Raw genomic sequence first — 16,635 nt, 5'->3', positions numbered from 1 at the left:
TTTATTTCCATAAATGTTTCTGAAACCAATGGATTTTAGTTTTATGGAATAAGTAATAGCTGTTTCACTTTCTACCACATATGCAGATTTTTACTCTTTAATGAGCATTTAGAAACTATTCATGTTGAATTTGGAAGATTTTGCATTTTCTTTCTTGATGTATTTTATTTTTGTTCTACAGATTAAAGAATTTCATTGGCAGTTATTTGTTTTTTGTTTTTTGGCGGGGTTTTTGGTTGTCTTTGTTCCAGGTCCATGCTCTAAATATTCTTAGAGCTTTGTTCAGAGATACTCGTCTGGGTGAAAACATCATTCCCTATGTTGCTGATGGAATTCAAGCTGCAATTTTAGGTTTTACATCTCCTGTTTGGGCAGTAAGTCACTCCATTGTTTTCATTAAATCAGAGTGGGTTTTTATTGACTGAATATTCATTCATTGGACTACTGGGAAGAGGCACTATGCCGTAGTGTTACAATTGATGATATAGAAAAGTAATATAATCTAGATTTTAATTTTTTTAGTCTAAATATTTATTAGCCTTTTGTTTACATATCACTTATATTTTCTGCTGTATTCCTCACTACTATCTCCTGGAGAGCCATCATTTATAATTTAAAAAATAAAAGGGGGAAGAAGAAAAAAAAGTTCTGCTATCAAAAGCAGCCTGACATTATATACAGCATTTATTTATCTTGGTTTTCCACTTCTGCAAAGAAACAAGGAGAAGTGTTTTTTCATATCTTTTCTTTGGGACCAAGCTGGGTCATTATAATTTAGCATCAGCACTCAATTTCTGTTGCTTTGGTGGTATTATTTCTACTTATATTTTAGTAGTTATCATGTACATTGTTTTCCTGGTTCTGCTTACTTTACTTTGCATTAGCTCATTTCTGGTTCTCTGTACTTAATATATTCATTATTCTGTAAAGGACAATATTCCTTTATGTCCATCTCCCACAATCTGTTGAGCTCTTCCCAATAAATTGACATTTACTTTATCTCTAGTTCTTTGCTATTATAAAAAGTGGTTACAAATTAATATTTTAGTATCTATCAGGCCTTTCTTTATGTAGTTTTTCCCTTAGATATATTGTTGTTCACTCATTTTTCAATCATGTCTGACTCTTCATGACTCCATTTGGGGTTTTCTTGGCAGAGATACTGGAGTGGCTCACCATTTTCTTCTCCAGTTTATTTCTTCTCATTCTTCATAAGAAAAGCGAGGTAAAGAGATTAGAGACTTGCCCAAACTCACACATCTAGTAAGCCTCTGAGTCCAGATTTGAACTCAGGAAAAGTTTTCTCTGTCTGTTTATCACAGCTGTCCCACGTATATATCTAGCAGTGCAATCTTTGGATCAAAAACCATAGACCTTTTATTTATACTTTTCAAAGTTTCAAACTATTCCAAATGGTTAGACTGATTTATAGTTCCACCAAACAGTCTATGAATGTGCCAGTCATTCTATACACCATTTAATATAGAATATTCCATTGCTTGGTCATCTTTGCTCATTTGTTCATCATATTTCTTTTGATTTGTATTTCTCTTATTAGTTATTTAGAGTATCCTTTTATAAAGTCCTTAATATTTATAGTTCTTCATTTGAGAAATGTTCATATTCATTGACTCCTTATTTATTGCAGAATGGCTTTTTAGTCATATCTTTCTTCAATATCAGATGTTTATCAGGCATATTTGATAAAAAAAGATTTCCCCACTCTCCCCTTCCTAACTTGCTTGTGTTTATTTTGTTTCTATAAAAGTGGTTCAATTTCATGTAATGGAAATTATCCATTTTTTGTCTTATGTATTTGCGTCTGTTCCTTTGATTAAGAATTTATCCTCTACCATAGTAGTAAAAGGTTTATAATGCACTTCTTTGTTTTATGATCTAATCTTTAATATTCCTGTCAAATATTCTTTTTGAATTTGTTGTAGAATATAGTTTAAGGTGTTGGTCTAAGCCTAATTTCTGCCAGACTTTTTCAGGTTTCTCAATTGTTCTTGTCAAATAGTCCTTTCATAATATGAGTTGACATTTAATGAGCATTGGATTATTGGCTTTATTTTTTTCTGATTCTTTCCTGGCTAGTCTTTTTCATTAATCTGTTTTTCTATCTTTCAATCATTATCAAATGATTTTTGAGACCTGGAAGTACTAATCCCTCTTTACTTCTAACCTTTTTCATTATTTCCCTTGAAATTCACTAGACCAGAAATTAATGGATATATTACAATGTATCTGTGAAGTTGGATGAAAAAAAATTAGATCATTATTTTCATTAATTTTTGGTTTCTTTTGTGATTCTATGTATTTTATTTTATGCATTTAAAATATTATTCCGAGAAGGTGTCTTTAGGCTTCCTTAGACTGTCAGAGAGGTCCATGACAAAAAAAGTCTTGAATCTCTGTACTAGTTACCATACCCTCACTCAGTTCTCCTGTGTCTCTGTCTTTAACAGCCAAAGTACTTGGGAAAACTATCTACCTCTCTGTGGTCACCTTCTGAGCATTATTCAACTGACACTGCTCTCTCCAAAGTTAGCAATGATTTTTTTAATTGCTACATCTGATATCTTCTCAGTCCTTATCCTTTTTACCTGGCTGCAACATTTGATACTTTCCTTTTGGTTACTTTATACTCTCTGGGTTTTCATGACACTACTGTCTCCTGGCTTTTAGCCTTACATGTATCTATTCTTTCTCCCTTTACTTTGCTAACTCATTATCCATATCATGCCCTCTCTTCTCCTCTCTTCCTCCATCTCTCTATCTCAACTCATCTATCCCCAGTAGGCTTAATTACCATATCTGTGCAGATGATTTACACACACACACACACACACACACACACACACACGTACACACACACCTCTAATTGTCCCTTGGACATTTCAGACTGGATGCTCTAAAACTCAATGTATCTAAAACTAAAGTAATCTTCCTTCCACCGCAAACATTCCTGTCTTCCAAATACCACTATTTGAATTCTAGTTATTTTGAATAGGAATTCCCTTCCCCTTATTTTCTCCTGGAATTTGTTAATTACTTATAGAAATGGTGTTTATTTTTGTAGCATATTGCAGTTTATCATTCTTTCTGAGTATCACATCGTGTAAGCCAATTTTTTTTTGTGTTGTGAAACTGCATTTCCTAGTGTGTGTTAAAGAATGCCCTTTGGATAATGTATGGCAATGGACAGTTTTGTTCTGAGTCATCTTCTCTGTATTGTCCTGTAATCACAACATCAGGATTTCTTGAGTCTGATGACAATTTTTTATTAAAAATTTCTAAATGGGGTCTATACTAGAACAATTCTTGCACTTAATAAAATTTTAGGATAACCCAGAGTCTGTAGACTTTTTTTTGCTGGCTCCATATAAAATGGATAGATTCACATTTTATTTTATATAATAACAGGATCTTTGGGGTGTTAGAATGTGACCTCAGGTTTGTAGGTATTTGAGTAAAGAAAAGTAGATTGGTAAAATGACAGTTAAAAAAAAAAAAAGGTTATTCTTCTTGGGTCTTCTTCAGAACCTGATATTTTCCAGAGGAAAAGCCTATATTTAGGTAGGCTAATTCATAGCTCTTCACATTTTTCCACTTTGACCTAACATACTGTGATGATGGCTCCAAGTATGTACCACAAGTACATCAGCCAGTTAGTATCATTTATGACGACCCTGGGCAAAGCAGAGGATTCATTTACAAAAGGGAAGATAAACCCTTCCCTTAAGGAGCTTACTCTGTACATATAGTATAATAAATACAAAATAATAGAGGGCAGGTTAGGGCAAGGGAAACTGGGAAGATTTAAAAGGAGGTAGCACTTTGTCCCAGCCTTGAAGGGAGCTCAGGGTTTCAGGAGGCAGCTAAGAGTAAGGAAGGCTTTTTAGGCTTGGTAGAGCAGCCTGTACGAAATCCCAGACCTGCCAGCCCTGGGAAGATGCCATATCTAGAAGTCACATAATGATCATTCTCCATCTATTACCTCGAATAATGAGCCCCCAAATGCAGCAAACTCAGCTTGGCTGGGAATAAGAAAATAGAAAGCACCATTCGCAAAGTAATTCTTCAATTAAAAAATAACTAATGACCAACTTACAGGTCCCTTGCTCCTTGTAGAGTTCTCACTCTGTACCATTCCCCTTCCCTGCAAAGAGTTTGCAGCTGAGGCAGCCCTTTTTCTCACAGTGGCTGCTTTCTTAGGCACTCGCTGACTATTGCATTGTATTTCTTGGCTGTATCCTGGGATAGGTAGATCCCTGTTCCTGGGACAGGTTCTTACTGTACTAGTCTTTCTTGGTCCATTCTCCCCTCCTTGTTCATAATTTAATTGTGTTGGCATTGAAGGTCCCATATCATTCCTGACTGCTGCAGTTCAAATTGCCTGGGTATGGGAGTTTTTCCTATTCCTGGGACCCTGCTCTCAGAGTGGGTGGAAACCCATGAATTAGACCTGTCCTAAGGCTCCAGAAGAAAAAAAAGGGTAGTTAGCATCTATAGATGAGAAATAGAACAAGAAACAAGATTTTGGAGGAGCAAAGAAAGCAATAGATTGTTAATAGTAGTTGTTTAATACTGCCCAGGAAGCCTAGAACATATGAAAAACAGAATTGCATTTGCAAAGGCTTCGAGGAACAGCCCCCTTCACAGAGAAATATCCTGGAAGAGACTCCTCTAATTGTTTTATAAATAGGTCCCATGGGATCACTCTGGAGACTAAAAAAAAATAAGTCAGAGAGAAAAGGTCTGTAATTGTAGAAAGTAAGTACAACAACAGGGGCTTTTCTGAATCTTTCTATTGTATCCCAAATTGTATCCTGTTTGAGGAGCACAGATTTTTTCCAACTTGAGAAGAGAACAAGAGTTGGGGGATAAATGCCACACTGAAATTTTCAAAAGGAAAGGTGTTAAGAAGCACATTTATAGAAAAGATTGTGGCAAAGTCATCAGTGTGAGTAATAAGACAGACCCAAGAAGAATGAAGGAAAAAAATAAAAATTAAATGAAATTATCAGTGAAATAAGGACAGAAATTATAGCACTTAAAGAGGAACAAGAAGATGGAGACCTATTTCATAGCAGTAATTTGTGAAAAAGAGAATTACAGAATTGTGATACAAAAATTCAGACCTAGAAGAAAAATTGAAACAGAATTTTAAGATTGGAAAAACACATAAAGAAAATCATTCTAGTAGCATATATTTTCATTTGTTGGGGCCAATTGGGAATGAAAATGTTTCTAATAACATTGTTAACTTTGTATTTTTTATGTAATTATTATTGCATATTGACCTACTTCAAGAGGATCTTTAAAAATGTAAAATTATGAACCAGATTAGTGATTATTCATATTACACCAGTCTATATTAACTTTCTTTAAGTAGTGACTTTTCCTATTAACTTTCTTTAAATGGTAAAATTGACTAGCACATTTAAAATCTGATTCAACATATAGAAATTTGATTTATAACATAACTTTTTAGGAATACTTCTGTTGCCTAAAGCAAAGTACTGCTGTACTTTCCATGTAATTGCTTTGTTATTGTTGTTGTTGTTGTTTTTGCTAAATTATAGACTTTAAAAATTAGGAAAATGATTTTAATTCAGATTGTGGCTCAGAAGAGTGTTTTAGGAATGGCATTAATGTATATATTTAAGAATAACTGTTAACAAATTATTTACATTAACATTCCCTTACACAAAACCATTCAAGTTCATCATTTGATTAATAACAATCATCAACCCATTTTTTAAATGTATATTTGATTATTTTATGCACTAAGTAAACTTGTGAAATTAAATATGAATTAAAAGAAAATAAATCAAGTAAATGTACAATCAGAAAATGTTAAGCACATAAGTTTCTCCATCCTATTCAAGTATTAAAAGAGGACAGCTCAATAGGGACTCTTAAAAGTGAAACTTTTTATTGATTAAAATATTATTATCTCTTATTTAATAGATGAAACATTTGAAAAGCAGTTTCATGCAAAGCAGATAAATGAGTTATCCAGAGTCACCACAGCTAGTTAAATGACAGAAAGGAGACAAAGGTCAGGTCATCAGGTTACCTTGTGAATTGTGACTTCAACTTGATTTCTCTTTTTTTTTTCCCCATTCATTCAGTAAGCATTGTTAAGTGCTTACTCTGTTTAGTGCATGTTACTTAGCACAGGAAATCACCAGTGACTGTGTCTATACTTCTTGGGTAAAATAGATTCCCTAGGTTGACATTCAAGACCCTTCACAATTTAGCTCCTGGTTCCCATTACTTCCTATCTAGCTTAATGGTAGTGATATTTTTGTCAAACTGTACTAAATGACCCACAACCTTAACATTTCATTGCTTACCTTGGAGAATTGGCAGAAATCATCCTCTATGTTTGTAATTCACTCTCCAATTTCTGTCAGAATTTTTTTCTTTTATCAAGGTTCAACTTAGGTGCCATCTGTTTTGTGAAAACTTCCATGATTTCCCCATATAGTACCCTTTTCCTCAGTTTACTTAGTGTCACACTTATTTGTTTACATATTATATTCCCTTTCCCCTCCTCCTTTTCCTCTAGCACAATGTACCCTACTTGAAGACAGATAATATTTTATTTTCTTATTGTCTTCCCAATACTTGGAACACTTAATAAACATTCCTTAGATCAAATGCAACTTAAATAAAACATAGCTTCTTCCATCAAGGAGCTTACAAAGCTAGTTGGGATGATAAAAACACAAATACAGATAAATAATATAATTCAGATTTGAATATGGAGTACATAAGATGAAGATTAAGTATTATGAGATCATATTACAAAGAGAAATTCTAACTGGGCTTCAAGGAGGAGGCTTTTCAAAAGAACATTTGCCTTTTTTTTTTTTTTAAGTAAAAAAAAGTGAAAGCAGTTACCCCAAAAGCCATTTACGTAACTTGAGAAACAAAATAAATTTTTAGTTTTATTTTTTGGGGGACTGAGAAAGAAAAATGTCCTTCTGAGTTGAGCAAATTGACATGAAGTTAACTGCACAGCTGCAAACGCCTTGCCTTGTTCTACTCATTATAAACTGGCCAGGTTCAAAAGGACAGCCAGATAAGATTGATGCTTTCCTTTTTGTGCATTAAAATCTCTTTAAAGAATTCTTAGACACATAACTTTGGAATGAGTCAGTTTCTGAAAAACCCATTTTAAGATGATTGTACATCAAAACTTAACATTTAAAATACTTTCATAGGAATATTTGGCCATTTTACATTGATTTGACTATTTACAGAATACTACTATGACTAAGACTAAGGTTTTATTTAGTTTTTGAGTGTGAGTCAGATAATTGATGTTATAAAAGAAGATTCATTTTATAAAATGCTCATAATTCTGGATTAGGGAAAAGTTGCATTTTCTGACCATTTCAGAAAAAGTTGTTACAAATGTTTTAGTTTTTTACTGCTTTCCTCTGCAAAGAAATGAAGTCTGAGTATAGAGAATTTATTCCTTTTTTTTATTTTTTAAACTTTAAGCAGGAACATTTATCAAATGCTGTGTCAGCCAAAACAACTAGAAGAAAAGAGACAGAGATGGAAAGATGTGAGGGTGAAGGTGGGAAAGTACAGAGAGGATGACCAAGAAGGAAAAAAAAGACAAGGAAGAGTAAATTAATACAATTTGGGAGGTAATAATAGAGAATTTCAAGGGTATCTTTGCAAGGAATTTGCTAGGTGACTTTGGGCAAGTGTCTAGTTATTTAGTAACCCTGTTTTCTTCATCTGGGAAATGATGAAATGTACAGTATAATTTTTAAGCCTTCATCCAGCTCGGAAATTCTGTAATTCAGTATTGATGAGGAATGGGAAAGCCATTTGAAAACAGGGAACACAACCATAATTCTTATCTCCTGTGTACCATTATTCTTGTAGAATGTGGGGAGCAAAAGAAAGCCTTCTCCCTTCTTTTTCTTCTGCTGCCAGTGCTTTGGGCAGTTGGGTGGTACAGTAGATAGAGCACTGAGTCTACAGTGAGAAAGATGAGTTCAAATCTGGCCTCAAATATTAATTAGCTATGTGATCCTAGATAATCACTTAACTCTGTTTGCCTCAGTTTCCTTATCTCTTAAATGAGATGGAGAAGGAAATGGCCAACTACTTTACCATGAAAATCCCAAATAAAGTCCCAAAAAATCAGACACAACTAAAATGACTGCACAACATGACTGATACTTTAGTCCTTAGTAGGCAGGGTAATATGGTACGAAGAGATTTCTACTTAGAATAAGAGAACCTTAAAATAGCAAACATATCATATAATCTTCCTGGAATTCACTTTCCTCATTTATAAAATATATTGAATTAATTTGTGTCAAAAATTTCTTTTAGTTCCAGCGCCTATAAAGGTTATTCAATAAATGGAAAACAATTATCACAATTTTCTCCTAGATTACTCTTTTGATTACCTTTAGCTATTATGATTTGTACCTCCTTGCATGTGAATGAATTGTCATGTGAAGGGTAGAGGGATTTAAGAGTAGAATGTTTAAATTAATGAGAACAGAGATCACATCACTTTCTTTGCAAAATTCCAAATTTAACTTGTATAGTTTCTATCACTTGTTAGTACATGATAGAATTTACTAGAACTAAGTTGCCCTATTTTTTGAAAAGATTGTTCAACAGAGAATAAAGTATTCCAGGACAGATTTTTTTTTAGTTTGGGTGCTGATGAATTTTCAGTCTATTTTTTTTTTCAGGGTGTTATTCAGTTTCTTGACAGATATAGATTTCTCCCTTTTCCTTCCCCTTCTATTCCCCCACCCCCAACACACACACAATTTACTGGGAGCCTTGTTGCTTTATACTTAGGCTTAAAGGATCTTCTGTGTTGGCCATTAAATACAGTGTTACCCCTGAGGGGATGCATTAGTCAGCTTGGGTGGATCAGAAAAATGGGTGCTTTGGAAAACTAAAGTCTATGCTTGTATGTGGGGATAAACATTCCAAATGGTAAAACTTATAATGATCTAGTTTCTTTATGCTCCCAAATATTTTATAGCTTCTCTAGTTATTTTTATGGAATTTTTATTTCTATCTCTTCTTGCTGAGTTTTACATAGTGATTTATATGGATTTATCTTATATCCTGCAACTTTGCTGAAGCTATTAATTATTTTAATTTTTTTTAAAAAGCACATTTTCTAGGATTCACTAAACAAGCCATCATATCATCTGCAAAAATTTATAATTTTGTTTCCTCTTTGTCTGTGCTTTTCCCTTCAGATTTTTCTCATTTTATTGCGATAGTTTAACATTTCTATCATGATGTTAAGCATTGATGGTGATAATGAACTTCCTTGCTTATTTCTGATATTATTGGAACAGCCTCTAATTTTTCTCAACTGTAGATAATGTTTGCTCTAACATTTGAAGAAATAGTATTTATCATGAAAAGAACAGGACTACCTATGCTCTGATTTGTCTAGAGTTTTTAATAGAAATGGATTTGGATTTTGTTAAAAGTCTTTTTAGTATCTATTGATTTGATCATATAGTTTTTATTATTTATAAAATTAACTTCATTTATTGTATTTATAGGCTACCTTGTGTATGTTGAATCAGCCTTGCATCTTTGGTACATAGTTTAAAATCTGCAATATATAAACTCAGTCTGATCATAGTATTCTTTCATATTATATTAGCCTACTAGCACTAGTTTTTTAGATTTAATGTTAATCTCTAATTATTTTTAGTTATTTCTGTAAGAGTCCTTTATTGAATATAATTTTTGTTGCATTATGATCAGTAAATGATACACTTAATATTTCTGCTTTTCTACATTTTTGGTATAGTTTTATGCTACATTATATGGTAAATTTTTCTATTTATATATATATATATATATATTTGTATAAATAAATTACTTTCTATTCCCATTTAGTAATTGTGAGAGATTCTCTGATTCTTTTAAAATTCTACTTAGGTCCTTAAATTCTTTTTTGTTTATCTTTTGCTTTGATTAGTCTGTGTCTAAAAGAAAAAAACACTATTATAGTTTATTTCTCTATACCATTAATTTAGTTTTTCTTGTGAGCATTTAGATGTTATACTGTGAGGTGCACATATATTATGTATTAACTTTGATTCATTATCCATCATACTTTTAAGCATGGTATAAATTGTTTATATTTGCTGTAGCTATATCTGAATTCATGAGTGCTACATCTATTTTTTTTAATTTAGGTGAGACAGATTTGATTTTTCTCTAGTCCTTAATTTTAACTCAGTGTGAATCTTTGTGTTTCAAATGTGTTTCTATTAAGCAACTTACTATTAGTCCTGCTTTCTAATTCATTATGCGTTCTTTTTTTCCCATTGGATAAGTTCATCTTGTTCATATACATTATTATTAATTGTATATTTTTCTCTAACTTGAAGAAAAGGAGTTTGCCTGATGTTTGTAATCTAAGTGAAATAATCTGTTTCTTCTCCCTTGCAGTTCTTCTCTTCTTTTCTCTTTACCCTGCCTCTGATACTAGGCTTTTTATTCTTTCTTTTTATACTTTTAATCTTCCCTCTACAATCTTCTTTCTGACTTTGAAGATTGTTTGGTTTATGACTATTTTCTTCCCTCTCTTCTTTTCCTTCTTAGATCCTTCTCTACTCTTCCTCTCCACTGTCTCAACTTATTTCTCATATGAAACCTATATTGAAACCTGCAATTGTGTTCAATCTTTCTTTATATAGTTCAAATGAAAGTGAAGTTCAATGGATAAACTTTCCCACAATCCTTCACCCATGACTACATACTCTTCATTTATATACATCTAATATCAACAGTGATTTTTCTTTTCTTCTTCCTCCTTTTTACCCAGTATAGTCTCTTATCTTGCCCATTTTTATTTCCTCCTGGGACATTAATACACTACAAAATCATCCATGGACTATTTTCCAGAGCTTAGTATAGAGTCTGACACATAAATAGGTACTTAAAATAGTTATTGACTATCATTTTAATCTTTTTCTATTAATCTTAAACATATTTGGATTCTGAGAGAGCATTTGTTTATTATCCCTATTAACGTGTTCACACACACATACACACACACACACATTTTCTCTTTCAATTAAACAGATATGTACCTTCTATCTTTCTTTTGACATTTGTATTATTTTTGCAAAATGTCTACATGGTATTGGTCTTTTTATCTAGAATGCTTTGAACACCTCTATACCATTAAAGATCCATTTTTTTCTCCTTGCAAGATTATATTTAGTTTTATGGAATAGACTATTTTTGGTTGTAAATCTTTATTTCTTACCATTTGTAATAAACTACTATAAGTTCTCTCTTTAGTAGTGGGAGTTGCTAAGTTTTATATAATTCTTGGTGTGGCTCTTTGATATTTGAAAGCCTTCTTTTTGGATGTGTGTGTATATACCTATTTACATATATATATATGCCTATTATATACACATATATATCTGTATCTATATCTATATATACATAAAGTTTATGTATGTATGTATGTATGTATAGTTTTTTTGTAAGTCACTTGTTCTAAAGAACACACTTGCTTTCTCCGAGTTTCACCCAGTATACTGTGAAATTTTGTGTTATTGTAGCTAGAAGAAAATTTGAAGGATGACGTTTGTTTATCCATAAGATATTAATCACATGTAAAAGCAGTTTCAACATAGTCAATTTTTTATCAATGTCAAAGCAACAGCTAGTGTTTCCCCTCTCAAGATATCAGGACCAGGTTGGATTATTGCTGCCTTTATCTCTCTGAATACTACCATCATCTTTGTACCTATACTTTGCCAGCTGGTCTCTCACAGTTTCTATTCTAACATAGGTCATTTTCTTTTTTGATTCCCTTAGTGTTCATGGTCTGTTGACTATCATAATCCCATATATTTCCACTCAGAAGTCTTCCTTCTTTTTCATCTTTACATATTGGAAGTATATCAGAATGCAGAAAACTTTGGGAGCTACTAGGAACTTTGGGTTCTGTGTTACTCCTTCATTTGAAGATTGAAAATAAAGTAATTTGTATCTATCAAATTTTTATTTTACACTTCCTCATTATGAAAAGAAAAAACTTCACATTTTATCCTTTTAGTGAACTTAATCTTAGTTTTCCTTAATTTTGATTTTTTGAAAAAACAATTCAGATATTGAGAACCTTGTAATGTTGTTATAAAGAACCTCAGTGAACACCTAGAAAAGGAAGTAGTAATCCCAAAGAGCCAACATTAATTCATTAAAGACAGGTCATGGCAGATTCACTTTATATCATTTTTGACATGATTACTAAATCATCTTATGAACATAAACTCTTAAGATGATGGATTTAAAGTTGGAAGAAAACAGAGATTCTTTCTTCCAACCTCATTTTATAAAAATGAGGAACCTGAGATATATAAAAATAATTCTTAACTTGGGGGTCTGTGAACTTTTTTATTTAATATTTTGATAACTGTATTTTGACATAATTTCTTTCATTTGTCATCCTCTTCGTTTTATTTTATGTATTTAGAAACATTCTGCAGGAAGGATCCATAAACTCCACTAGACTGACAAAAGGATCCATGATACCATAAAGACTAAGAACTCTTGCTTTACCATTGATAAGAAGAATATTCCTATAGACACCAAATTATTTATAGGAGTAGTTTTTGTGATAACAGAGAATTGGAAGCAAAGTAGATGCCCAACCATTGGGGAATGTCAAGCAAATATGAATATAATGGAGTATTACTGTGCTGTAAGAAATGATGTATGTGATGAATACAAAGAATCATGGGAAGAGCTCTATGAACTGATGCCATGTTAAAAAAAAAAAGTGAACAGAGTAAAATAATAATAATCAAGCAGAGTTCGAATGATAGATTTAAAAGGATACTCTCAACTCACTCCTTTGTGGAGTGGAAAGCCCACAGATGTTACACATCACACGTTTTCCTACTTTTTCACTTTGGTTATCAGTTGTGCTGATTTTTTCCTCTCTTTTTTTTTTTTTTTTTTTTGCCTTTAAAAATACTCCTTATTATGTGGGGTGGCTTTCTGAGAGGGGAAGAAGAAAGGATATCAGAGAAAACTGTGATGATGTAAAAAAAGAGAAGAAATAAATAACAACTTATCTTTTTTTTTTTAAAGTAAACTCTGGATTAGATTTTAGATGAGATAAGCTAGCTCAAGCTTTTCTTGCAGTAAAGATGAAGAGATTCAGGCCATTAGAGGGATTCTGGACTGACTAAATGGCCAGAGCCCAAGAATAGTTCTTGGTTGTTCCGTTTTATCCTGTTTCCATGCCCTCCCCATAAATATCTGCTCAGGATACTGGAGAGTCTCCCTTTAGATTGTAATGGGGGAATAAAACTCAGGGATAGCTTCTTGAAGGAGACTGAGTTCTTTGCAAGCTGCTGAGAATACTCCTTTTTGGACTAATGAATCAAAATTTAATAGCCACTAACATTTACTAAGCTTCTATTCTGTGCCAGCCACAGTGTTGGGTTCTGGAGAGAGAAGCACAAAAGTGAAAATAATTCTTTGGTACATCAGGGGAGGTTCCCTGCTTCTCTTGAATTGTAACTAAGCTGTACAGTGATCACAAAAGCTTATGATTATGGAAAGAATGCTGATCAGTCAGGAAAGGCAAGGGTTAAAAATTTACCACTGAGCAAAGTTCTCTAAGCTTCAGTTTTTTCCTGTAAAATGGAGATATTTTCTATAGCACCCGCTTCAGAGACCTCTTAGTTAATTTTCAGTGAGTCAACATACCCAAAATGCTTTAAAATGGTACATAATATCAGCTATTCTTGTCATTTCCTATATTAGAAGCAGCACTTGCTTGCACCATGAGCCTTCTAAAATGCTACATCCTAAATGACACAGGCCTCCACCAAAACCACTTCAGTCTCACCTGTCCATGTACTAATTCTCTCCCAATTACTTTGGGTTTGCTTATACATATTTCTCCAACTCAGCTTGAACTCCCACTTCTTTCTTTATTCATTTCTTTTACTCATATTTGACTTGGAAAATTCAGCTCAAATGGCTCCATTTCCATGAGGAAACATAGGCTAAAAATTAATGGGAAGAGCACTGGAACCCTAAATCCAGAGCTTTCAGTTGTCAATAGTCATCTATATCTTCTTAGGGAAGTGATCTTGATCTTCTTAGGGAAATCCAGGCTTCAGTTCTTCAGCTTGAAGAATGAAGGCATTGTATGACATTATCTCCAAAGGCCCTTCTAAGTCTTTGGGTCTTATATATTCTAGGATGATGTTTTCTCAGCCTGACCTAGTTTGTGGGATCTTAAAGCAATTTTGTTTTTTATCATTCATTTAGCAATTAGTCCTTTTCTGCTTTGTGAAATCAATTGTATTGTTGTATTTAGCTGTTGTTTAACTTATCATGTGGTTATGTCTTGTAAAATTGTAAACTTCCTAAAGCAAGGATTATTTCTTACATTCCCTTATATCCTTCACAATACTTAATAACTAGTAGATAGTTAATATTTGTGGATTGATATATATTGTATGTGAATGCTCTGATGAAAAGTTGACAAAGGGAACAGAGGAAATCCAAGACATAACAATCCCTCCAGGACATCTTTGGGAAGAACTAAAATTATGCTGCAATAGTTTTGAAATGGGTCCCTGTGCTGTGTTCCAATTTACTGAATGTGTCTTTTATGTATATTAGTGGACATTCCTTGCCATTATCCTGTTAAGCCAATTGCCCTACCAGTAAGCTCAGAATTAAAAATCACACAACTGTGTCGTTAGCATTTTGCTAAACCTTAATATATAACATTTTGAATGTTGGTTGCAAAACCTTTTGTTGGGAATGTCAAAATTTTTAATTCTTTAAGACTGTATGGATCTTGCAAATGTTTTCATAAGGGACTGATGATTATAGAAATGAAAATAACAGAATTGGTTTTAGTTTTTTAAATTTTAGACTGAAGTTTGCAGCTTAAAATTCACAAAAATGAGAGAGAAGAAAAACACTTCTTCTCAGTGTGTATTAATTAAAGATAGAGAACAAAGAGACAATGCAATTTAGGATGGCCATATTAGAGGTGAAAGGAAATGTTGTATTGTATCTCATGATTACATTATAGAGCTTAAGGGAAGTCACTAGGTCAGTTACTACTATGAAAATTTTAGAAAACTGCCTTATTCTATAAATACAGGACGCAGTTTCTCTACCACAGAATTGGCAGGTTTGGGTTATATCATTGATTCAAAATGTAAACCAGTGTTTTAGGATGTCCTGTTATGGATATTCTGAATTTAGTGCCATGGATATTTCTTAACCCTTATTGTATGTTTATTTTTTCATTAGGTGAGAAATTCATCTACACTTCTCTTTAGTTCTCTGATCACAAGAATTTTTGGAGTTAAAAGGGGAAAGGATGAACATTCCAAAAAAAATAGGTAAGCTCCATCTGTTGCTAACTTTACTTTTTACAAAACATTGCCCTAGCCAAAAATAATTTTTAAAATTTTGCTTACTTTTGTGGATTCATTTGGAACATAATGTTATAAATATATATAGTAATTGAAGACATACTTCCAAGTCTAGACCTTTGGGTTGAAAAATATCTACTGGCACAATATCTAAATCACAAATATCTAAAGGCACATAGATTTTTTATTTTAACAGTTCAGCAAAAGTTTTAAGCATCTACTATGTGCAGTGTGTTGCTGGACATTAAGGTATAAAATTTAGGTAGAGCAAAATCCCTATCTGTGTGGAATGTGCGGCCCAGGAGGGAAATCTGCCATATGAATGATGCTACAGTACATGGTAAATACTTTAGAGGGATAAAACATAGTGTTCTCTGAGATCTAAGGGAAGAAAGGTTTTTACTTACTGTGGGTCTGGCATGATTTCCTAAAGAAGACAGCATTTAATTTGGACCTAAAAGATGAGTAGTGATTCAACAGAGAAGGAAAGAGGACATTCCAGGTTTAGGGAACAGTGGGAACCATGACCCAGACGCAGGAAATTGGAAGATGTATTCAGAGTACAAAATGTAGTTCAGTGTTGCTAGAATATAGCCACGTCAAGCCAAGCTAATAAGCATTTACTATGGCCCTGCTATGTGTCAGGCACTAGGGACACAAATAAAAGTAAATGTAATCTTTTCTCCAAGGTGCTTGTAGGTGCTCTAATGGGGAGACATCCTCATGCAAACAATTATGTACAAATGAGATGGATAGGATACACTGGGGATCACGTCAGAAGTAAGGTTCCAGAGTTAAGGGAGACCTAGAAAATAGGGTTTTTGCTGAGACACGAAGAAGGGAGATAAAAAGGGGAGAGTATTCTGGCCATGTTGGGCAGCCTGTGAAAAGGCCTGGAATTGGGAAATGGAATATCTTGTTCAAGGAACAGCTGGTGTCCATCCCTCCATTGTTGGATAGTTGGTTGCTCTCCTTGATTCTTGAAGAGGACCAAAATGTCATCCCTATGTGGGAGTGAGTCTGACTGTGACTTATCAGACCAACATGAGCTGGGACATCTCTAGCATGGGTTGGGCATATATAGTCTCTTAAGTAGGAATTGTAGAAGATGCTTAGGGAGTAAGGAACAAGGGACTAAGCAGATAGAAGGGAGCCAGGTTAGAAA

The 16,635-nt window shown here is 33.2% G+C and overlaps 1 protein-coding gene across 2 annotated transcripts in view; it reads left to right on the top strand.

Moving 5' to 3' along the window:
• The window catches only part of THADA (THADA armadillo repeat containing), a 419,051-nt gene that overhangs the window by 106,743 nt on the left and 295,673 nt on the right, over positions 1–16,635 (top strand). For both annotated transcript variants that reach the window (XM_031950412.1, XM_031950413.1), the window contains exons 25-26: positions 252–374; positions 15,346–15,437. In XM_031950412.1, coding sequence (XP_031806272.1) covers positions 252–374; positions 15,346–15,437 — 215 coding nt within the window. The remainder of the gene's footprint in view (positions 1–251; positions 375–15,345; positions 15,438–16,635) is intronic.

The sequence above is a fragment of the Sarcophilus harrisii genome, chromosome 2, assembly GCF_902635505.1.
Source record: "Sarcophilus harrisii chromosome 2, mSarHar1.11, whole genome shotgun sequence".
Classification (NCBI taxonomy): Eukaryota; Metazoa; Chordata; class Mammalia; order Dasyuromorphia; family Dasyuridae; genus Sarcophilus; species Sarcophilus harrisii.
The sequence above is the reverse complement of the archived record's forward strand: the minus strand, read 5'-3'. Positions and strand labels throughout refer to the sequence as shown.